At 47.4% G+C, this 24,035-nt stretch overlaps 1 protein-coding gene across 1 annotated transcript; it reads left to right on the forward strand.

Annotated features, from left to right (window-relative positions):
* Positions 1–167: 167 nt before the first annotated feature.
* LOC131571207 (T-lymphocyte activation antigen CD80-like) lies at positions 168–23,192 on the forward strand. The gene is made up of 8 exons (XM_058823840.1): positions 168–227; positions 1,343–1,480; positions 1,787–1,886; positions 12,694–13,017; positions 14,700–14,981; positions 16,556–16,681; positions 19,294–19,417; positions 20,816–23,192. Exons 1-7 carry the CDS (start codon positions 168–170, stop codon positions 19,398–19,400), a joined length of 1,137 nt encoding a protein of 378 aa, XP_058679823.1. The 3' UTR covers positions 19,401–19,417; positions 20,816–23,192.
* Positions 23,193–24,035: the final 843 nt, after the last annotated feature.

The raw sequence follows: 24,035 nt of genomic DNA on the forward strand, positions 1-24,035 counted from the left end.
CAGGGCTGGCAGTAACTCTGTAATGATAAGGGTTCTTGATTAGACTAGCAGGAGAAAGTTAATTCCATCTGACTCACAGAGAGGCAGTCCCTGCCTGGGAGTTGGAGCTGTAGGGAAGCTCTGTGTGGCTGGCTCTGTTAATGACACTTTCTTTTCCTCTGAGTACCATGGAAATTCTTCTACGTAAGCACACGGTGCTGCTGTCATCTGCATTTGCAAACATGCTGGTGGGAAATGCATGGATGGAGTACAAATGTACAGGAATTAGATCACAGCCCAAAACACAAAACCCAGGCACTCAAAACCCTGTGATGGAGAAAAAGCCAGTCTGACTCAATAAGAGACTCCTCTCAGCCATTTCATGTACAATGATTTTCTCTCTACAGAAATGTTATAACCTGTATTTGATTTCTCTACAGAATACCATCGTTTTAATTATGTCAAAATAAAAGCCTGATTTGTAATTCAACCCAGTCCATCTAATCTATCTAATTCAAGGAACCTGTACTGAAGAAAAACTGGAGCAATGTAGCAGCAAATCGTTTCTGATAAAAAGGATGCATTTCATTTAAATCAAAATAATTTAAACCAGCAAACCAGAAGTCTGCATTTAAATAAATTATTTGACTCTTGATTTGTATTTCCACTTTTTTTTCTCCTTGAAGAATACCCTGTTTTCATTGGTGTGCAACCCTCTTGCTGTGATTATTACAGCTGAATAAAACCCCTTACACTGTAACTGCTTGCACCATACCAGGACTTATTTATTTTGCAGGAGGGTGTGCAGTATCTGTACAAATCTATATCACTTAGCAAGCATTTACTCCCTCAGGCTCTTACTTACTAAGTGGTTTGCTTTTCTGCCCAGGATTTGCTCTGGAGTGGCTTGGGTTGGTGATGGCTCTGCCCTTCCAGGCTTCAAAGCAGGGATTGTCTGCAGGGATTGTTTACACCTCTCCCCTTGGGGCCTTGGGTGAGCAGGAGAAGGGAAGGCAGGACACAGTTCTGGGGAGGCAAGTGCTGTTCCACTTCCACAGGGCTGGTGGATGCTCTCTGGTGACACCACCACCATCCACATTTGGCCCTGCTGTCACATCCTACTCCCTGTCCAGCTCAGCCATGACATCCATCACGTGCAGCCCAAGCAATCCTCCTTAAATTTTCTTTGGAAAATCCATTCCTTGATGGATTACATCCTGCTGGGCCTGAAATGGTGGCACAGGCATTGTGTTTAATTTCAAACACAGCTGTATACAACTACTCCCAAAGCACCATCAGGGCTTCACTCAGCTGCATTTTAACCTCCAAAGCCCCCAGCACTGCCTGACACTTACATCCACAGGCAGGGTCCCTCTGCCTGGCCCCTCCTGGCTGGAGGAGCACCCAGAGCATCCCGAGGGATGGAGTCTGTGGGGGTGATGAGGGCGCGGGCGCCGCGTCCTGGCCATGGCGCACGCCCCGTGAGGAAGCCGTGGGCGGTGTGAGGTGACTTATGAGGCTGAGCAGCCTCCCAGCACTACAACTTCCCCCTGCACCCTGCCAGGGAGCGTTTCAGCAGCCTGGGACAGCAGCCAGGCCCCCATGGCCTGGCACTGAGCCCCTGCATCCTCCCTGCTCAGGGCTGGCCTCGGCGCTGCTCCGCCAGGGAAACGCCAGGTACCAGGGGAGGGAAACGCTGGGCTTGCGCTCGGGGTTTTTGGTGGTGGCAGCAGGCAGAGGGACACAGAGGAGGGTGCTGTGACTCCTCAGGCTCCATTTCCCTAACCTTATTCCCCTCTCCTCCCAGCCCAGGAGCTGTAGGAAGATGATGTGCCTGCCTGCCTCCCCACCGGCGCTGAGGACGTGCCTGAGGCTCGGGCTCTTGGTGCTGCTCTGCCTTGGGATAGGTAAGCAGGAGCCAGGATGGGAGTGTGGGAAGGGGCTGGCAACCAGCAGCAGCACCCATGGGATGGTCAACAGGGGATGGTGGCCCTCAGGACACTCCTGGTGCCTTCTGCCAGGGCTGAGCCCACGGTGTGGGGCAGCTGGCACTTCACTGAGGAGCCCTCAGCTCTCGGCTTCCCAGGCCACTGCACCAGGCTCCTGGCTCCCAGACAGGCATGGTGCTCTCCCATCCCAGCCAGGGTGAGAGAAATGAGGGTGAGAGAAATTAGGGTTTTTTTGGTCAGCTGATGTCTGTGGGGAGCACATGGCACAACCCTTGGGCTTCGGTTTCAGTAGCGGTGTGGTTTCCGCAGCTTTTTGGGGGTTCAGAGTGGGTGCATGGTGGAAAAGATTGGCAAAGGTGGCAGCTCAGGGTGCTCTGCACCTCCTGGGCAGCTCAGCACAGAACAGAGTTCTTTCTCCAGCAGCACAAATCCCCACTGAAGTCCTGCCTGGGCTGTCCCCTGTCCTTTTCTGAGGATGTGCCATAAATCTCACACAGATCGCTCCTTGCCTCAACAGGCTTGGGATGAGTCTTCTCAGATATGTGAAATGTTAACCTGGAAACCACACAAAATTCACTTCTGAGCTGGAGTTCGTTGTGGATGCAAAATAAGTTGTGCTTATTGGCATTTTAGTGTTTCATTGCTGCTCCAGAGCAAACCTGGGCAGAACTGGGGCTTTTGTTAAAAATCAAGCAATGCAAAATGAGGAGCTTTTCATGCTCCTGTTGTGAAACAGGAGGTATTTGATGCCAGGCTTCATTTTGAGTTTCAGCCTCAGAATTTTAACATAAAACTTGGAGAATTTATCAGGGAGTGAATTGCAGAGCTCACTGTAAAGAAAGCAATGACCTCAAATGTTGCTCTGGGATCTCTGCTCTTCTGTCTTCCCCTCACTCCTTCCCCTGCCTCTGTGCTTGCAAAGCATCTGCCAAGCACAAATATATTTTGCTTGTATTTGCATCAGGCAGACAATCTATCATGAGATAGAGAGAACTGTTTCTCTCACAGTAATTTAAGAGCTTGTGGTATGTTAATAATGTAATTACAATAATATGGTAATTTGCCAGTCATGTAATTTCTCTGAAAATTATTCTGGTTAAAGGATGTATAAAGGATGCTAAAGGATGTATAGTTTGATGCATGCTAATATCCACTACTAGAAACAGGAGTTTGATAAGAAAACTAACTGTTCCTCTAGTTTTACTTTTGGGGCACAATTTTTAGATGCTTCTCAAGCAACAAGTCAGTGGAAGTCCTGGTGCCTCAGGAGCAGTGCTTGGCAGACTGATAATGTGGCTGATGCATTTGTTTTCCTCTCTGTATGCACTCACACACACTCTGAACCCTTTCTCTCCAAAGATCAGCATTCCTACCTCAGTACTCCTGGAAAATACATGGAGCAGTACCCACTGAGGACTGGATTTTAAAAGCTGTGCTGGTGCTTGTGGGTGATGCCCTCTCCAGGCTGCCCACAGGGACCACAAGGACCGAGTCCTGACCTTGTTGTGGCAAAACAGTGGAGCCCTGGGTGTCTGCCATCGGCCTGGCAGTGACTTTCCACACAGTTCTGAGTGAGTCACCACGTTTACAGGACATTTTACAGGAAATTACACATTTTACAGGACTGACCCCGCATGGGACTGCTCATGACCACATCAAGGCACAGTCAGGGCTTGAGCCAGAGCCTGTGTCCTTGGTTTGGCCCAGGTGTGCTGATGCTGGCAAACCTCCCTGATGTAGCAAAAGGTTCAGGCAGCATTCTAGGATGGAAGCATGTGCCCTCTGTAAAACTCATGTGAGTGAAACAGTAACAGAGGGGATGCCTGGCTGAATTTTCATGTCACAGCAGTGGAAAGCATTAATGGGGGGCTTAATTAAAAGGGATTTGAAGGTTGTCTTTCATTGGAAAGGTTGAAGGTTGATTCATAGGAATTTCGTGTATGTGCAAGCTATGTAGATCCATTTATTTTCTTTTGAATTGAATTTTGCTACTCTGATATTCACCTGAGGTGTCCCACTGAAATGCCAGTGTAATTTAGAGCTGCTTCTGGGATGTCATCTGCTGCTGGAGATGTCCATGAACAAGACCGCCTTGTCTCAGCAGAGAATGGCAAAACAGCCTTGGTTACAGCACAAACACTTTTATTTATTATCTGAATGCACTGCTGGTATCCCCACGGGCTTGGATTTGTCCTGCCGTTGCACCTTCACACCTACATACAAATTGTAGCATGTTCTCAGTCCCAGTTTGTTATCCTAGAAAAATACAGCTTGAAGTGCCTCAGTATGACCTTTCCCTGCCCTGTGTGCAAACAAACCACAGGCACTGACTTCAGGGACCCAGCAAGCCCAGCTTTGTGTCCATGGAGTATTTTTAAACTTCCCTGGAGTCTTTTCTTCCAGCTGGGGACCACTTAGCTCTCGGTTTCTTCCCAGGGGTGAAATTTTTTGAGAAGTTTTGAAGAAAATTCCCTACAGCTTTTCTAAATTACTGGAGAGTTGGGAAGGGAGGGGGAATATCCACTTCTGTCAGCCAGCAGTGGCTCACAGTAACTCATTCCGGGAATCCCCTTCCCTGCTGTGACTCCCAGCAAAGAGCTGGGAGTGGAGCTGGGCTTCACAAAGGGACAGTAAGGGCTGAGAAAGATTCCCTGTTTTGTGGCCACCCTGAATATTGAAGTGTCTAGCAATGACCTTTAGGTGCTTGCTGTCTGATTTCCGTGCCAGCTGTGCTATGGGCTGTGCTGGGGCAGATTTCACAGTGGGGATGGCAGAAATTTTTCTTTACCCACCGGATTTGCCCACTTGATCAGCGGATGCAAATTGAGTTTCTGACCTATTCCCCTTCATGCCTTCAGCTGTTGTTTTAATTTCTTTTTTCGGATGAGTTTCTGTCTCCTGTTCCAGACACATGGGAAAAAAACTCTTTCGAAACCCAGGGCAGCGGATGTAAGGAACTCCTCTCTCTGTCTGTCAGTCTGTCCAGAGTGAAACCTGCTGTAAGGGCTTGTCTGGAGAAACAGAAACCCAGCCAAAGCCCACTGCTCTTTGCTTATAGAGACTGTTTTATTTCTTCTGTTGAGTTCTTCTTAAATGAAAGAATTCCTTAGGAAGAAAACCACAGAAAATTCAACTTAGACAAGCTACATTATAACACACAAAATAGATTAAAAGCATAAATGCCCAGTTTGTAAGGCTATGGGTCAAATGTTCCTTTCACCCACATCATTTCCTTTTTCCAGCTAGATCGGAATGAACCCAGATAGCTGCAGTGACCTTGTGTTGCTCTGACTGCAGCAGCTTTTTTGCATTTCTTGGATCACTGAGACATTTGTGTCCTTGTTGCTGTGTGCATGTTGGACATTCCTGCATTTAGACGTGCAAAGTTTGGATGGGACACTTTTGTTAATTGTGGTAGATTACCAGCAGAATATGCCACCCTTATGCCCTCTCACCTTTCCTGCTCATCACTGCCTAGATTCTGAGTTCCAAGTGTGGTTTAATGGGGGTAATTAATCTGATATAAATCACTGATGCTATCCCTCTGCCTCTCTTGTGGTGAGTTAGCTTTTTTCAGAGCCAGTTTGCTTTTACACCTACACTGTGCCCCCTGAAAGGGGATGGATGCAGACAGGAGTCACAGCTGAGGGACGCAAACAGGTCATTGCCACCAGGAGATGCAATCCTGCTCCTCTCTGGTTTGTGATCCTCCTCTTCTTTGCACATGTCTGATCCCTGGATTATCTACTGCACCCTCCAGCTTAGCAGAAAGTTTCCTTTTTTCTCTTTTTTTAGACTGGTGTATTGAACCAGACTCTGGAGAGCCCTGCAAGGGGGAACAGGAACATGTGGGATGGAAGGGAAAGGGACCCAGATCCCCTCTGCTTGCATGGGGAAGGCATGAGATCATTATGAGTTTGCTGTCTGGCTGCATCCCAAGGTCATGCCAGGCTGGGGGAGAATTTCCACATTCAGAGAAATTCTCACATAATTACAGAGTTTGTGTAGGAAAGGATCTTAAATCTTAATTTGTTTTGAGCTCCCTGCCATGGACACTTCCACTAGAGCAGGTGGCTCAGAGTCCTGCCCAAACTGGCCCTGAACACCTTCAGGGCTGGGGCATCCACAACTTCCCTGGGCAACCTGAACCAGCACCTCACCCCCTCACAATAAATAATTTCTTCCTAATATCTGATCTAAACCTTCCCTCCTTCAGCTTGAGGCCATTCTCCCTTGTCCTATTGCTACATGCCCTTGTGAAAAGTCCCTTTCCAGCCTTCTTTAAGGCTCCTTTTAGGCACTGGAAGGCTGCTCTAAGGTCTCCCTGGGACCTTCTCTTCTCCAGGGTGAAGGTTTCTCCTTCCTTTTAAGCATGTGTTTCCCAGTATAAATGCTGTGCATGTGTGGATGTGGTATCCTCTACAGGGTGGCAAGGCAGGTGCGCTGGATGCAGTGAAGTCTGTTCACTTGGCACAAGGAGGTCAGTTTTGTTTTGAAATAGATCAACTTTATGTTTAATTGTAGCTGTTCTGTCCCCTTTGGAGGGGCACCACCACTGGGAGTCTCAGGAGCTCATTTGAGAATATGTAAATCTTTCCCAACTCGGAAATGCCACGGGCTTTGCTTCTGCTTTTTCACTGTTATGCTTTTAAAATATCATTGGTCCCAGGGGACTGCCTGACTGAAAAGAAAGTGCTGACTGATGGCTAATGGTGGCATTTCTACCTACCCTGAGCTAAAAGGACATCCACCTTCTGATGAGCTCCAGTTCCTATCTATCACATAAAAAATTGTTAGAAAAGACGATTGAAGGAAGTCTCTGCTCACTGCTGCTCTTGCCTTAGCAGGCACCCTCTGGTGTAGTTCTAAGTGCCCTGCAGACAGGGATTTGGTCCCTATGGAGGTGTCCCTCTGAGTGCCCTGCAGACAGGGATTTGGTCCCTGTGGAAGTGCTTCAGAGAGAGCAGAGCTCTCTGTCAGACCCGGTTCCTAAAAGGAGAGAGCCCTTCCCTGCCCTGCCCTGCCCTGCTCTCAGTGTTCCAGCAGCACCTGCCCCAGGCTCTCCTCCCTCTCCCTCTGCAGCTTCTGGAGCTCCCAGACCCCTCTGGGCTGCTCTGCTTTCCTGAGGGTCCCAGTGGTTAGTGACCACTCTCCATGCTGAGCTCTTACCTTGGGCTGTGTCATCTCTGTGACTGCTGGGGCTGTCTGCAGAGCATCCGTGAGTCAGAGCCTGAGCACAGACCAGCTTTTCTAACAAGTTAAAACACTGCTGGCAGGCCTGCAGTGTTTTTTGTTAGCTGCACTGGTTAGTGTTGCTATGGCTATGGGCAAATACTTTACACCAAAAAAAAAAATTTTAATTTGTGATTTTTTGACTTTGAAGCGGGCTTATGCGGGAGGTATCATACTTGATTTTCCTAGGTACTGGCTACTTTCACCTTCTATCAGTTTCAAGAGAGGGCTGGCTGCTTGGGGAGCATGTGAGACAGAGATTTAGTAAGCACTGAAGAAAACTACAGCCTTAAGCAGTGGGGAGGACCTCAATTTCAGAAACTGCTGTGAGGACAGTAGCATGCATGGCAGTGGTGCTGCAGGAATTAGGAAAATTATCTGAGAACATCTTCAGCTGGGAGATAAATATAGAGGAAGTACAAAGTGATCCTGTCAGCAAGAGACACAGACTGCAGGGGAAAAAATTAACAAATTTATTTTTGTCTGTCTTTGTGGAAAATCTCCCCTACCAGCCCCTCTTACACAAATGCCACATCTAGCTTCCGCTCCCAAGCTGGGAAATCAAAAAGTGCTGAGCAAGATGTAGGAATTTGAACTCTAAAGGAAATAAAATACGCAAACTTTCTGAGGACATCCAGATTAAGGGGTGCTCCCAGCCCTTTTTTATTCTATCAGGGTCACACAGGCTGGGAATGGAGAAGGGGAGAAGGTTCAGAAAGTCTCTTCTTTTGTTCGTTTCTCCAAGTCACAGATGTCCTTCTGTCCCCACGGCCGTGTGTCCCTGCTGGTTTGCAGAGCTCTCCATCCTCTCCTCCCACTCTGCAGTGTCTAAGACATGATCCAGTCCCCATCTGTGAGTAATTCAGGTTCCACATCCAGCTCCTTGCTGGATCTGACCTGCTGCCTGGCGCCAGGCTGAGAACATTGCGGTGATTTGTGCAGGGTCGCGGTTTTACTCATGTTACAAACACAGCAGCCTGGACATACCCGGGCAGCTGGCTTGGCCCAGGCTGACTCAGAGAGCAGGAGATTTGGATCTGCACTAGTCCTGAAACCCGAGCTGGAGCAGGAGGTGTCAGCTGGAGCCCCTCTGCCCAAGTATTTCAGATTCTCTTTTGTCTTCTCAGATGATAATTGCAGATCACCCTCTGGTTTTCAGAGCCACTCCATGGCTTCAGGGATTTCTTCACTACAGGTGAAGGTGTGCAAACACACACAAAATAAAACAGTGTGTGAAGGCTGCTGATGGAGTGGGACACCAAAACATGCTGGGAGTGTTATAATTGCCAAATCAGCAGTATGGAGCTGGTCTAACCAAGGTTACTCTTTTGTTTAGAAGGAATGTGGCAGCATAAAGATGGGAAGTGCATAAAACATGGATGGGGTACCCTGAGGTTACAGCACAGAAGAAAGCAAGGATGAACTTATAGAAAAACCTGTTCAGAGCATTTCCCTGCCTCAGAGCTGCCATGCCATCATCATGCCCTAGGATGAGCACTAGACACTGAGCCAGTGTCTCCACACAGAGGTTACCTGGGCATCCAGCAGGGTCTTGCTGCCATCAGTGTGCTCACAGGAGTCACTGATTTAAACACAAAGCATTTCATGTGTAGCACACGACATTTGCTGGCTTTTGGCTCCATGGAAAGCCTGGGGAGGATTTCATTCCTCGTTGGTAAAATCACCTGGGATAAAGACAAGATCAAGGGGCAGTGTCTAGTCTTTTAAAGATGCAGCTTTTCAAAATGTCTTGATTTTTTGACTCATTTGGCTTGGAAATCCCTGTAAAATACTGCATTGCTCTCAAAGGATAAATCATGCAAGTTTAGGGTGAATTTCTGTGCTATTCACAGAAAATGAGGGGTGTGGGCTGCAGAATTACCTGCAGAGTGGCAATCCCAGGTGCATGGTCCTGGGAAAAGTCAGTGATGCCATTAATTTATGAGTAGAGATACCAACTGCTGTTGCAAAAATAAATAGGGAACCAGAAGGGAAAAAAGCAAAGCAAGGCTCAGAAGGGCAGAGAAATGGGGTATGCAGGGGAAAAGAATGGCTTTGGAGCTTCTGTTCACCAGGACTTATCTGGAGGTTCCCAACAGTTTGAGGCTGCTTCTGCAGGGCATTGCTAGGTCTTGAGCTGCCTTTTGCTGTCAAATCTCTATGCCAGAGGAAATCTGCTCTTGTGTGCTGTCTGCATGTATGGTCAGGATAACAAAGCTCTCTGTGGCTGGGGAAGTTCTGAGTCAAGGCTTGGGCAAAGAGTGCAGGAAATAGGGATACAGGCTCTCCTGACTCTGGAGCAGACAAGGAGGAACAATTCTCCTCTATATCCCTTTCTGTTCCATTTAGCCCTGCTGCATGGGGCATCTGCAGCACAGGCATACTTTGAATGAAGCAAACTTTCATGCCCAGGGAAGAGAAAGTCAGCCCTTCCATCAGTTGGGCATTGCCACGGGCTTCCAATGATGGAGCGATGTGTGTGCACAGCAAGAGAGTGGGTGGGCTCCAAGGGGTGGGAAGAGGAGGGATCTTTTTCTAGAAAAGTCATTAAAAATGATTTCCATGGTGAACACCTTCCCCACAGCCTGGCTGCAGAGAGCATTCAGCGCAGAAACGGCACAAAACTGGATTTTCATTTTTGCTTTGCAGTTCACCTCTAAAGTGAAAGGGGACTTTTGTAGGGCTGAATGACTCTTCATGGACTTTGGTTCCTTCAGGCTTGCAGCACTCAGGTTGCAGTTTCAAGGGTGCAGAGCCTTTTAAGGGTACTCATGACATCAGCAGGAGTTTCCAGCCCCTGCACATGTACTCCCGAGAAAGTTTTTGTTCTCCTTTTGGTTGCAAAGGAGACTCTGAGGGGCAAGGTAGGGAGAGCCTCATGCAACTCATGATGTGATGTCACCCTGACATTTACTGTACACCTACGCTTCTCCTATTGCTGCAAAAGGAAATAGAAAATGATCCTTATCAGTCCCAAACTTTGACTGGATGTTTGACTGGCTGCTCTTTCGAGTCTCTCCAATAATAGTAAGAGCTGCACTGTGAGAACAAGCAAAGATGTGGTCAAAGATAAAAACACATGTACACACAAACACACACAGAGGAGCAGGAGAAGCAACTTCAGCAATCACAGCCTGAGGTGGGCTGCTTTTAAGGTGAACAGAACGAAATTCTTTCTCACACAGCATGTAATCAAAGTGTACAGCTCATTGCCAGAGGATGTTGTGAATGCCAAAAATATATGTGCATTCCTGAAAGGGCATTGCTGAAAGGGCATTCCTGAAAGGGCAAGAACTCTTCCTGCAGGGTAGGTCTAGTAGCAGCAATTTAAATGCTGATGTCAAGAAATCCTGAGTTTCAGTCTGCAAAGGTTGGCAAGACAAGGCAGATTTTCTCCTGTGTGGAAGAATTAGTTTTTCTCTCATTTTGTTACCAGTTGATGGCTGACAGAGGTCAGTCTGCTGACCAGCTCCTGGCCTGCCCCAGCCTGGTTGCTCATGATCAGCAATGCATTAGAAGGGGAAGTACTGGAAGTGGGGGAAATAATGAAACTTTCCCTTTGGAAGAGCAGAGGAGTGGCTGAGTAGAAGGAAACCAGTTAAACAAGAAGTTGCTAATTTAATTACATATTCTATTTTAACTAATATTAAAACACTCCATAGTGTTGCTAGGACCTCCACAGTATTTTTGGTGTGTTTCCTACAGATTTAATGTCAAGTATGCAAGTGGGGCAGGGCTGGGTGTGCGGCAGGGGAGAGGAGTGAAATTTATTTCACAGAATCACAGAATCATTTAGGTTGGAAATGACCTTTAAGATCTTTGAGCCCAACCTTTAACTCAGCCCTGCCAAGTCCATCAATAAACCATGTCCCTGAGTGCCACATCTGCAGGTCTGTTAAATGTTCTGTTTGTGTCTGGGCTTTACTCCAGCTGTGCTGGGGCACTGGCTGAGCATCTGCCTGTCTCCCTGCAGCACTGGCAGCTGTAGGATTGTGAGCAAGTCACCACAGGGGCCTTGCTGTGACAGTGGCCCCAGGGTCTCTGAGTCACCCCAGGGTCTGTGAGTCACTGCTAAGCAAATGAGGGCTGGCAGGGAAGCAGCTGGTGGCTGCCTTGGACGGGCTGAATGTGAATGCAGCAGCATCCCGGTCCGGCCCGAGCGCTGCATCTGCCTCGGACAGCGGGGCTGCAGTCGGGCTGGGACTGTCAGGGGTGAGCCAGCATCAGCCAGGTTTGCTGGGGCAGTGTTCTGAGGCTCAGCTTTGCGCTTTGCTCAGCTCACACTCAGGCTTTGCCCGTGGGCCGTCCCCTGCGCCCATGGGTGATGCGGCGCTGTCCCCATCAGTGACACGCAGCCTGGCAGGACTTTCCAGCTTCCTCTCCCAGCTGTGTTTGCTGAGGTGTGTTCTGCAGGGAAAGAAGAGGGAATCTGAATCTCTTCTGTCCTGAGGACAGCTCTTTCCTTGTTTTTCTGCTCTCAGGAGTGTAACAGATTGATACCCCATTTCCACCACTGGAGATGAGTGCCAGGCCAGCAGGACAGAGAGCAGCCTGATCTTCTGGACTAACAAAGCTGGGTGCACATCATCCCCAGGCTTGCATTAACTCAAGTGCAGCTCAGGGCTCTGTGTCCATGCTGGGTCACCTTCCAGCAGCAGCAGGAACTCCTTGGCTGGGCTGCTCCCTTGGATGTGGAAAGAGGAAGGAGTGGGAAAGCAAGGCGGATCACGAGAGCGCGGTGCTTAGTTGGGGAATTACTACTCACATACTCAAAGTGGTACCTAATTTCACCCTGCAAGGGTCTCAACTTATTGTTGTCAGCACATGGCTGTACTCCAGGTATGGCACCAGCACAGTCACTGGCCGAGAGCTGGGGAACATCTGTGCTGGTTCCACGTCATCCCATGAGCTTTCACAAAGATAAATTTGCTCTAGCTAGACCAGGCAAAATTGTTCATTTGATAATGCTGGAAGGCTGATGATCGTGTGGCTGCAACCTTTGTGTATCATTGTAGGGTTGATTCTATTTTCTGGGATCTTGAATGTTTTGGGGATTTTTCCCTTATAAAAATATAACTACCAAAAATCCCCCAGCCCCCCTGACCAAGTAGTCCACTGTGGCCCTGTTAGGCATGCAGAGAACCCAGCGAAGAGTGACACAGATTTTCCAAACACCAGGCTCTGAAAAGAGACAGCAGAGGAGATAGCAGTTTGTGCATGTGTGTTCCTATCCCTGTTTTCATAGGGACCAGCAAAATTTGTGCTCAGGCAAGCACCTCTCCTGCCTTTGCCTTCAGCAATCCTTGTGTGCCCGCTGGGTCATGATCCTGAGTGCAAGTGGAGTGTGATGTACCAGGCAGTGCCCAAGGATGGCTGCCCTCAGTGCAGAGCTGAAGCTGTAGAGCAGCTCAGGGGCTGATTGATGAGGGATGTGAGCAGTCAGAGACAAAGGGGTGAGCTTTGGGCAGCAGCTCCTGGCACAAGGCTGCACCACTCACTGACTCATTGACTCTCGTTTGCCCCTCCCCTGCAGGCCAAGGCCTGGAGAAGAAAGTGGTCAAAAGCAAAGCGGGGGAAAAGGCCAGCCTGCCTTGTTGCCATGAAATCCCCAGCTCAGAAAGCCTGCACAAGTACCGGGTGTACTGGCAGAAGAACGTCACAGACGTGGTGCTGGCCTACTCCGAGGGGAAGGTGATCTCCCAGCACGAGCGGTACCAGAACCGCACAGAGATGGACCCCTGGAACCTCACGCTGTGGATCTCCCCCCTGGAGATCCTGGACAACGGCTCCTACCAGTGCGTGGTTCAGCGCAACTCTGTGCTGGTGTGCAGCGAGTCTGTCATCCTCTCTGTCACAGGTACGTGCATTGCCTCCTGGCACCTGGCACCTGGCACCTCCTGCCTCTCCAGTGCCGGCTTCTGGGGGTCGAGGATGCTCTTCCGAGCTTATTCATACCGTAGCAGATAGACTTTCATCAGGAAGCTTGAAAGACTGTTAACTTGCTAAGTTACAGTAATGAAAGCTTATTAACTGCTTCCATTCCAGCAGCCTCCCTTCTTACCTTTCTAAACCTACCCCAGGTACAGAATTTTTTTCCCAACCTCCTCCCCTTGATGTCTTCCTCTTGTGAAAGGATCCCCTCCTGGGGCCCTCCCCAGGTATCACTGGTGATGGGTGCCTGAGGCAGCTGTCTTTGGGTCAAAACAAAACCAAGCCCTCAGTCTTGCCCTTAGCAACACCAAGCTGAGAGAGAAATAGGGTGGCCATGGCAGCATCCCAGCCCTGCATCCAAACCCCCGTGGAGCTAGCTGCACTGCAGCTCCACAGCCTAAGGCTGAATTAATCATGGAGCTTTGAGGCTTTTTACATTAAAGAAACCCAGTTCCTTCGTTCAAAATGAATCTGAATCTTCTCTTAGATTGGTAGCCCACAAAAAGTTCCACTGACAGTTTCCATTTCCACCGGCGTTTTTGTGGCAGTTGATCTCAACCAGAGATACCAGTGACATATATAAATATATATGTGCATTTGAATACCTTTAACAGCAGAGAGTTACATGCATCTTCCAGATAAGTCAGGAGATTTGCCAACAAAAAAAAAGACAAGCCTCCTGAGGAGGCCATTTCCTGCTGGTCTGAGGGCATATGTGCACAGAGACAAATTTAGTGATCTTTCTGGGAACTGGCGTGAAAAAAGGGAAGTGTACTGCCAGCACCCTTTTTTAACCATGAGGGTTGAGGAGTTAACTGCATAAAACTACGGATCTCTTTTCCTGTCCACAAATACTCCAGTTTCTTTCCGGCCAGAAATCCCCTTGCTGTCTTAACAGGCCAGCTGAAATAATTATGGCAGACTATGGGGGCCTGAGTAAATATTATGTATTGCAGTAAAAGATCTCTGTATTGTATAAGTGACCCTGTCCCAATTCTAGTTATTGTAAATGGGCTGCAGCTGTGATGGGCAGCAACTGTGGCTAATGAAGATAACTGGGATAAAAGGGGGTGGGTTGGCTGGTCTGGGTGAGCCTTGGAGGAGCCCTGGTGAGGAAGCTGGAACATCACTGCTATGAGGAGCTGCTTGTGAGCAAACCACTCAGAAGGCATGGGGCTCTAGAAATATGATAATAACAGTATAAATACAACAGCAGACCTCTGCTCCCTTTGGTGAAGTGGGGTAAAGTTATTGTGGGGATCAGGAAAGGGAAATGCTGGAATCAGGCTGGGACATCTGAAGGAATTTTCCAGGCTGGATGGCAGTGGGCCTGGAGGGAAAACTGTCTCTCCTTGCTTGCCACTGCTCAGCCACACAGTGTTGGGCAAGTTCCTTTCACTAGTGACTGGTTGCTTGGTATCCTAGCCCACAGGCAGGAAAAACTTCCCATGGTGAGTGCCCTTCAGGTAGGGGAGTCTTTGCTTTGGCTGTGGGTTTTGGGGGCTGCAAACCTCTCTGAGGCCTGACAGAATGGTAACCATTTGGGTTTGGGGGCTACAAACCTCTCTGAGGCCTGACAGAATGGTGACCAAACCTCTCTTGCTGCAGCTGACTTCAGCAAGCCCAACATTACGGCAGAAGTGTCCGCTGACTCCTGCGAGCTGACTGAGATGGTGATAACCTGTTCTTCTCACGGAGGTTTCCCCAAGGCCAGACTCTCTGGAGCCCTCAACAACGTGTCCATGGAGTGGAATGCCAGCTGGGTGTCTGAGTCCAGCTTCAGCCCCTACAATGTCACTGGAAAAAGGGTGCTCAACGTGACCAAAGACGTCACCATCACTTGCTCCGTTGAATACGGTGGCTTTGCCACGTCCACCAGTTTGCTTCTGAGTATGTTTTATTCGTGTTTTTTGTAACAAAACTATTTTCTTGAATCTGCTGAGTTGCCTCTATAGAATGCAGCAGATTTTATGCAAGTGTTCATGCAAGGGTCACCCAATGATCCTGCCTTTGAATTATACACCAAAATATTTTAGAGGCTGGAAGATAGCTGGGGTGGGAAGGGAGAGTTACGACAGTGACTGACAAGCAGAGGCAGCTCTGTCTTCCTGCTGCTCTGAGAGCTGAACTGGATCCTGTTGTGACCTGGTAATGTCACATTTGGTGGCTCTCTGGGGCTGCCACCACCCCGTGCCCCTCCATGTCAGCATGGTTTTGCTTGCCAGCTGTGTGACACAGACCTGGTATTTGAACAGAGGGACCAGAGAAACACGTGTGCTTTAATAGCCACAGGCGGCACTTTAAAAGAATTTCCTCATTTAACAAGCATGTTTATCCCTGCTTCATTGAAAGAAACTGTCAGCTGGGGTCTAGACAAAATTCTGCTTTCAAATGTAACACAGGGTTAACTCATAGGAAAAGAATTCCATCACTGAGCATGGCTTAGAAGTGATGGCATAATAGATAAGTCTGTGCTTTGAAAAGCTTGAGGCACAAGTGGGAACAGCGTGAGGGAAGGCAGCACACTACAGTCCAGATGTTTTGCAGTAGAAGGGGATTTGCAAGAAAATTCGTAAAACCAAAAGGATTTTTTTTTTCATGTTGTTACCAAAAAAAGTATTCTGAAATATCTCTGGGCCTGATGTTTTTACTGTGGAGATAAGGGCACCTTCAAGGGAAGACAGAGGAGCAGCATTTTTGCTAGGGAATTGTAGCTTATTCATCAAGGTAGCTTATTCATCTATCTTACTAAAATCAAAGGGGCTTGTGGGGAGAGGTGCCATTCAGCTTCAGAACAAATGCCAGGAACTGGTGCTTTATGAATATTGGCTGTTGCTGGATGTAGAGCATAATGTTCCTAATGAAGGGAGAACAAGGTTACGAATAGCTCACTGTACAGAAAGAGAGAGCAACAACAAAAAAGAAAAGCAGCAATCAGAGCAGGGTGCACTGACACAGCCACAGCAGTCACAAACCCCCCACTTTTTGACTTTTAGGATGTGGAACCACTCCCATTTTGGTATGCATTCTGCTTCACCTGTGACTCCAAAAGGAAAAGAATTAGGCATAAATCTGCTGAAAACAGTAAGGGAAACTACAGAGTACCTTTGAGAGCAGAAATTTTCTAGCTGTGAACTCGGAGTTTTCCACCAAGCCTAGCTCATTTACCTGAAACAGCTCATGTGTCTTTAAATATTTGCTGTCTCAGTCCTGTTCTGCACAAAGACCCAGCTTCTTACGTTCAGTAAATGTGTTAAAAATTTCAGCCCATAGCAAATGTGGGTGAATGGAAGAAATTTAGGTGAAATTTCAGCTTTGTTTGCTTGTTTATTGAGGAAATCCATTTTCAGGCTGAATAGCTGAGTTAGAATTTGGCCAGAACCCCTGAAATTCACATACCTGCTCTTACATGAAAACGCCAATATCCTTTAAGGCCTATTTATGTTTTATTTCTCCTGCCTCAGAAAAAACAAACAACTGCGTTGTTCCTCCTGCGCCTCCACCTTATAATGTCATTACTGCTTCAATTATCATCGTTATCACCTTCATTCTGGCTATCACCCTGGCAGCAAGATACCTCCCAAGGCATGGTAAGTGCAGCTTCCTTTTCAGGAAGGTGTCTCTTAGTGCTGATGAAGTTTCTATGTAGGATACACATTTATAGAAACTTGGCTGTCACACCAGGTATTTCTGTGTCTTTTTCTCATTTCCTTTTTTTTTTTTTTTTTTTTTTTTTTTTTTTTTTTTTTTCCTTTAGCATCCACTGTCACAAAATCTAAGTCTAGCTCATGGTTTTGTGTGCAGGAAATACTTGAGTTCAGGTTTGAGAGTGGAGAGGTGACAGGGAGTTTTGACAGCAGATCAAACTATTTCCAAAATCAGGGATAATGAAGAGGTTCACAAAGGTTTGTTTTTATGTATTAAGATGCTTTAGGGTGCCAAGAATCTTGGTGATCATGATAGATCCAACTGAGCACGGAGAGCTTCAAAACTGGATCTCTCTCCACACCCTGCATCATCCCTCAGAAAGTGACTGAGCTAAAGTAATAAAAATACCTTGTGTTAGGGCCACAGGAAAGACTTCAGCAGAGCAATGTCCCACTTTTATGAGAACACCAACCAGGAGAGTTAGATTTGTGTTCTTTGTACAGCCAAAATTAGCACAAGTAAAGTGTCTGGTCCCATCCTGTGAAGTCTTCAGTAACTCCAGCCAAGTCTCCAAGCGTTTTTCAATGGCAAAGGGGACCTCAGATATCTCAGGGTTAGTGGGCAGCTGAGTTACTTTTTTATCTTCAGAAAAATCATATCTGTTAGCTGTTGCTCCTAATCATGCCTAAGCTGACCTTGCCAGAAAGTCCCTGAAGATGTGGGCAGGCATTTAACAGATTTATGAAGGCAGGTAGGATTGAAAGTCGACAGCAGTAGGTGCCTTATCCACAGCCTGTGAGCAGCTTGGCAGAGCAGCCCTGGAAATACATGAGGGTAAATAACACCCAGCTGAGTTCTGCCAGGTCACATCTGGGGGTGAGAATCCCACACTGAGGGCTCTGTGCTCAGGCCACTTTCACCACCTGGCCATGGTATTCCCCCTTGGAAAAGGTCATTTTCTGGGCAGCAAGGGCTCAGCCCTCTCACAGACACCTCTAAGTTTGCCCTGCTTCTGTCTTCTGGTACCTCTACCTCAATTTCAGACAAATTCACTCCCAAGGCAGATGTGTGGAGGTCTCATTACTATTTTTCTTTTCCCCTCCTCATCAACCACATCCCTTCAAAAACCCAATGTGACCACTGAGTCAAGCTGGGCTAATTTCCTTTGAGTGTTTTATCACAAAGAAAGGAAGTTTCTGGAGGGCTGAGGCTCTGGGTCACACCTGTGCAGCTCCTCATTTTCCACCCCTGTGCCCTTATGACACCAGTGCCAGTTCTCCTCCCCTGCTGTTCCCTGGGGCTGTGTCAACAGGAAAGCAACAAGCAGGCTGAAACCAAGAAAATCACAGTTGATCACAGCCTGTGCTGCTAGCTGCATGTATAATGAACTTCTAATTATAGGAGAAAATGAACTGGAATCAGAAGATTTGGCTCTCAACAAATATAGGCTGGAAATTAAAAGGTTCCTTACCATTAAATTAGCAAGATCCTGGAGCACACTGAAATAGCCTTTTAAATAGGAACTGAGTTGCTTTGAAAGCAGATGTAAAAAGCATACCCATGTGGTAGAATGCAATCACCTGCAAACAGCATGGCACATGGCCATATTAACTGGAATTTCCCTTTTAGTCTCACTTCCATAATATACACAGGGAGTAGATTTGCTGAGTCAGGTGGTGCTATTTGGTTCAGCCAATTTCCAGACCAGGCATGGAAGAAACTGTAAAAGAAACTGCAAGAAGTGTGAGAAACTGAAGCCAGAGCTTCCACCCAGCTTCCCAGTTTGTGTGGCTGTCCCATTTCAGTGCTGCTGTGCACGGGCACCTGTCTGGGAAGGGCAGGATCTGCCCCAAGACTCTTCCAGTGGGTGCTGCTGCAGGTCAAGAGCTCAGAATAGGTCTGAGAGTGCCTCTGTTGTTCTGGGCTATGGAAAGCTGAGTCAGGAGCTGCTAAGAGCTCGAAAAGCCATGCTTCAAAGAGCTGAAGTGTGGGAGGGAGGAATAGAAAGGCAGAGCAAAACAAAACTAAAAAGTTCTCAGATCCGTGATTGTTGTGGTAGCCAGAACAATCAGGTGCTTTGTTGAGGTTCACAGCCGCCTACTCTGAGGAGCTCACAGCCTGTTTTGCAGTAATTTAAAAATGAAAACACAGAGCATCAAGATTAGAGATCACCTAAAGAATAGTTTAGGATTCACGTGTCATAATTTGTGCCAGCACATTTGCACAAGATTCAACCTGAACTACTGAAATTCAGTCATAGATGGTGAGATATTAAGGGGATCTGCTTAATCTGAGATCCTCCTAAAGCACTGAAAGGATTTGTTGGTTTTAGCACAGGCATTCTTTCACTCGATAGGTAAACTGCAATTAGTGGCATGTAACTTCCATCATCATTTCCCTTCTGACCTTATCTCAGCATGTAGCAACTTGTTTTTATGCCCTGTGCTAACGAGAGCAGTTTTATCCCCATGACAGTATATAGATAATATTTATTTCTAACAGAGCTTTCTATCAGGACCATATCCATGTACTAACAAAGGATCTTCTTTTTCAGTTTGTTCTCGCTGTTGCAAGCACCAGGATTCTGTGGAAGAGGGTGTGAAAGAACACACAAAGGCACCCATGATCTCTAAAGTGACAGCTGAAACATCATCTGTATGACCAGATAGCATTTGCAGGTACTTTTCTTCACTCTCCTCTTGGCAAAACAGTTTCTCAAGTACCATTCCATGCTTATGCAATGTTGGCTCAAACCAGCACAGGTCACCCAGCTGTCAGATCTGCAGGGACATCCCCTGCCATTGCCCCGTGCTCATTTCACGGGCCCCCCAGCTGGACACTGGGCAGTGTTTTTGGACTCCCGTTGGGCTCATTTGTGAGTTACTCGTCCCTACCTCAGGTGCCACATGTGGCTTCACCACCCAGAGGTTCTGGCTGATTCCCTGTGAGCCTGATCTGATGCCTCAACATGGGAACATCACTGATGATTGATAGAAACTGAGCATTGACCAAATGGTGGTAAGGGAGGGGGGAGAAAAAGAACAACTTCAGCTTTCCCGGTATGATCAGACATGCCTGTCCACTTCTGAGATATGTCCATTCCCTTCAGCAGCTGCAAGAGCAGAGAAGGAAAAGTTTCCTCCCTCAAGCTGGCCCAGAAAACACTAATATTTTAAAAGGAGTTACTTTTGATAATGGAGTGTTACAAAAGAAGGGCTGGGGAAGTCTGGCTTGCCAAGGTTTTATGATTACAAAGGATTATATTTGCTTTGGCTTGAGAGCTCAGCAGTTTTCAGGGCTGTGTCCTCCAAAAAGACAGTTAAATGAAGATTAGCAGCTAACTGTTCCTATTCACATCATTATGCAGGTGACTGCATGTCCTGCTCTCACCACAGCGTGGGGAATTGCCAGGGTAATGCCTGCAGAATTGCCAGGGTAATGTGCTAGAGCAACAGCTGTGGGGTCCTGGAAGTCACGACTTTGTCAAACTGTGCCCTGCAGAATCTAAAAATTCAATAGCTTGGAGATGGAAAGGAGGGGAAACTCTCATTCAGGCCACTTGTCTCATTTCCAAACCTGACCACCCACTCATGTTTTCCTCTGGGGAAGGCCCTGTCTGGAACAGATACTAGAGCCTTGGTTAGCATGAATTTTGGGGAGTTTTGTGATGGGAGTGGCAGGAGTTCACCTACAGAATAAACCCATTCTCTTTTGCTGTAAAAGTTTGCCAGGATTTTCCTGTAGGTGGCTGGTGCTTCCCGACTCCAGCTGTCTGTGGAGTGGGATGGAAGCTGTGCTTCCTTGGTGGCTGACTGCCATGTCCTGCTGCTGCTCAAAGAGGGAAGCAGTTCACTAGTCATCCTCACTCTGTTCCCAAGGCTTTTGCAGGGAGCGTGGGCCAGAACAGCTCCGAGTTTAGGCACCAGGAGCCCTCTTGTGGAGGGCTCTCGCCGGTGATACCTGTTTGTCATTACTGGGCTACATTTAAGGTGTAAAAAAAAAAAAACCAACAAAAAAAAAAAAAAAAAAAAAAAAAAAAAAAAAAATCAGTGACATCTCTTCCTCGGGTCCCTCAGGTTCTTGACGCTGTGCATCCCGCGCTGCAGACTCCACTGCTGGTTGTACAGCGATGCTTGCTGCGCTGGCTCTCTGCGAGGGGGTGGCAGCAGCAGAACTCTCTGCTCACCACGGCTGGAACACGACCTCCTGTGGACGATGCAAACCCTGCCCACGGCATAGAAACCCTGCGGTGCCCTCGTTACAGGGATTCCAGCTGAGAGGAGCCTCCGTGTTCCTGCAGAAGGGGCAGAAGGATGTCACCGGTGCCACACCAGGACTTCAGCACCCTGCTCTGTGACAGCCTGTGACAAGTCTCTGTGACAATCAGGGAGCTGCAGAGCCCTAGCAGGGAGTCCATGCCCGCCTACCCCTTCAGTAACATGGAGCTGCCCTGTGGGACACCTCAAATCCTGACATGCAATCTCATCAGTTTGTGCCTCCACGCTGCGAGTGGGAGCAGCCAAAACTTCTTTAATGTTCATCCTCACACAAGCATCTCTTCTTCCTGCTGGAGGACTTTGGATTTGGACTCGACCATTACAGATACGCATCCCTTCTCCCCTAAAGAGGAAATAGTGGACAGGTTTTTCATTAAAAAGACACCTTGGAAGCGAGTCTGTGTGCCTCATGGTTATTTGCAGCGCTATGAGACTTTTTAGGGAATGATGCACACTGACAGCACTCCTAAGAGCTAATGAATATTGCTTACCCACTGCAGTGGCACAAGTTCTCATAACCTTTGTCTCCTGAAAGGATGAAAGGACAGCCTTGCCAGCCGAAGCACCGAGGTACAGCCACACCACCTGTGCACACACATGGCCGAGCTTCCAAGTGCATTCCTTCCTTCCCAGCCACACCTGTAAAGCCCCACTGGAACCTGTGTGACAGCCAGAGGTGATCTCCTGTGTAACTGCTGTCATCAAATGTAACTCTGGGCCTTGCTTCATGAACCTGGCTCTGCTTCTGCGTGTACATCTGCCATGGGATACTTGTTAGCGAAAGCTCTGCAGATTTTTGGGAGTTTCTCACAGCAATGTGAAGATATTTGCTTTGCATTGAACATTGCTTCTTTCTGCCAGTGTTCTCTACCCAGCCAGGACTACAAGGAATTTCCCTACAGGATGCTAACGTTGAACAGGACTCATCTGATCCAGGTGACATTCTTGCCTACTGTGTAGGAAAAAATGGCTTCTCATTTTGAGGGAAAAGGAGGAAAATGCCCCAACCCCCAATAAGCTTCCCAAGCAACTCTGCCCTGAGTTTGACTGGAATGTTTTTTTCCCTTTTGCTCTGCAAGCTGTACCCACTCCCTCACTGTTCTATCCACGTTATCAGGGCAAACCAAAGTCTGACAGCACAGTGCCATCCTCTTTGTGGGATATGTTGTTACTTGAGCTGCTTATCTTCCTAGGACACAGCAAAGACATAGTCCATCCATTTCACTTTTTTTCTACTTGGTACATATTGAGAAACTGCTGGAGAAAATAGGAGGATTAAAAATGGTTTACAGGATACTGAGCTCTGAGATTAAGTAAAAAATGAGACAATGCTCCCTTCCTACTCCTGCCAAGTCACACTGTGCCATCACCTTTTTACTGCTTTCCCATTGTGTCAGGTGTAACGGGAACTTCAGAACATTCTTGCAGAGGAGTTTTAGACAGAGAAAAGGAGGTAAGTTGTGGGGTAAGAAAACAGTTGCACTTGTGTGTTCTGGATGCAAACAGAACACAAGTGACAGAAATTAGGGTGTTTTCAAAAGGCAGCCTGACCTATTGCAGGACTTGGTGCATGAGTGATGTGTGTCACGCTTTTCAGGTTTCCTGTTCTTTCAGCCTATGCTTGCTCCAGCACAAACCACCAGCTCCTTGCAGGCTGACCACCTTCTCCTGGCATTCAGTTCCAACTTTGCTGATTTCCAGCAGTGTTTTTCCTTATAGACACACTGCAGCTGCACCTTGCCAACCACACCACAGCTCAGCCAGTTGCACCAGCACATTTTCCCTCTCACTACCCCATGCTCTCTTCTTCTGCCCTGACCAGTGATTATGCAGCCTCCTGGGGAAGGGTTTGTCTTTTGCTCTGTGCCAAACCTTTTCACATCACCACAGACTCCAGTAACACTTCCAGTAACTCCTTCTAAAGGAATCCAAAAATTTCACTGATAAATATGTCTAGCATCAGGTTATTTGGTTCATTTTTCATTAAGCACTAATACTCTGGATCACGTTTTCTATTGCCTTTGCTGTATTCAGTGAGTTGCACACAAATGGTTTCTGTGACACTTTCTCAGCTTCATATCTGTCATTGTAGCAAGTGAGCTGCTCTCTTTACCCTGGATCTTTTGTATATAATGCTTCCTGGGGTTCCTCCTTTAATCGTATTAAAAAGTAAATTGTCAACTCGGTTTCCTTTCCTTAGTAATAAAAGATGCATGTCTATGCACTGGGTAGAACCTCTGTTATTCATGTTAGCCACCGTTTCACAGCATCCAGGTAGGTGATGCAGGTGTTGACAAAGCTGTACCAGGTACAGCTGGCATCAAGCCACAGCTCTGTCCAGTGTGCTGACAGCGATGACAAAATGACACTCAGGTAACCCAGCTTGTGACTTCCACACCCCTCACACCTCTGTTTGCCACTGATCATCCTTTTCCCTCCAAACAGGAGGCTCCCTGCAAAAGCAAAACCCAGTGTGAGGTGTTCTCACTGCACCCCTGATCCTTGGGTTACCTACTCTGAAAGTGGAGGGTCAATAATTTCAGTGCTGTGCTTTTGCTGGGGGTGGAGGGAGTGGGGATGTGAAGAATCCTTTACAGGTATGTAAGAAACAAACTCTGAACCAATTCTTCACTCCCCATTTGGGAGTCTAAGAAATAAGGAAGTGCAGGGAGCTAAATTCAGTAGGAAACTGAGAAACAAATGGCTGCTAATCTTGATTGTAGCTGGAAGTCTCTGCTTCCCCTTAAGAACATGTAGTAGCCCTCATTGCACAGAGAGAAAATCCTCATAACTGCTACACCTTGGTTCAGCCTTCCTTCTCATGGAAAAACATCCCTGCACCAATGGTCAGGCACAGGAAAATTAGTATTCTTTAGACATCACATCAAATACCACCAAACAGGAATAGAGGCAGAGCAATGACACAGCTAAATGTCATCAGAACTGCTGTGCAGATAAGAGTGTGGGATATTGGGTGGGGATGTAATAGCAAGAAGAAAGAAGGTAAAAAAAGAAGATA

Source organism: Ammospiza caudacuta, chromosome 2 (assembly GCF_027887145.1).
Source record: "Ammospiza caudacuta isolate bAmmCau1 chromosome 2, bAmmCau1.pri, whole genome shotgun sequence".
In the NCBI taxonomy this organism is placed as follows: Eukaryota; Metazoa; Chordata; class Aves; order Passeriformes; family Passerellidae; genus Ammospiza; species Ammospiza caudacuta.

What these genes read in the sequence shown, in the direction of transcription:
- LOC131571207 (XM_058823840.1), top strand. Translation starts at nt 168, where the DNA reads ATGGAAATTCTTCTACGTAAGCACACGGTGCTGCTGTCATCTGCATTT. An exon ending in CTGCATTTGCAAACATGCTG is followed by an intron (nt 228 to 1,342) that starts GTGGGAAATGCA and finishes TTACATCCACAG; the next exon opens with GCAGGGTCCCTCTGCCTGGC. An exon ending in AAGATACCTCCCAAGGCATG is followed by an intron (nt 16,682 to 19,293) that starts GTAAGTGCAGCT and finishes CTTCTTTTTCAG; the next exon opens with TTTGTTCTCGCTGTTGCAAG.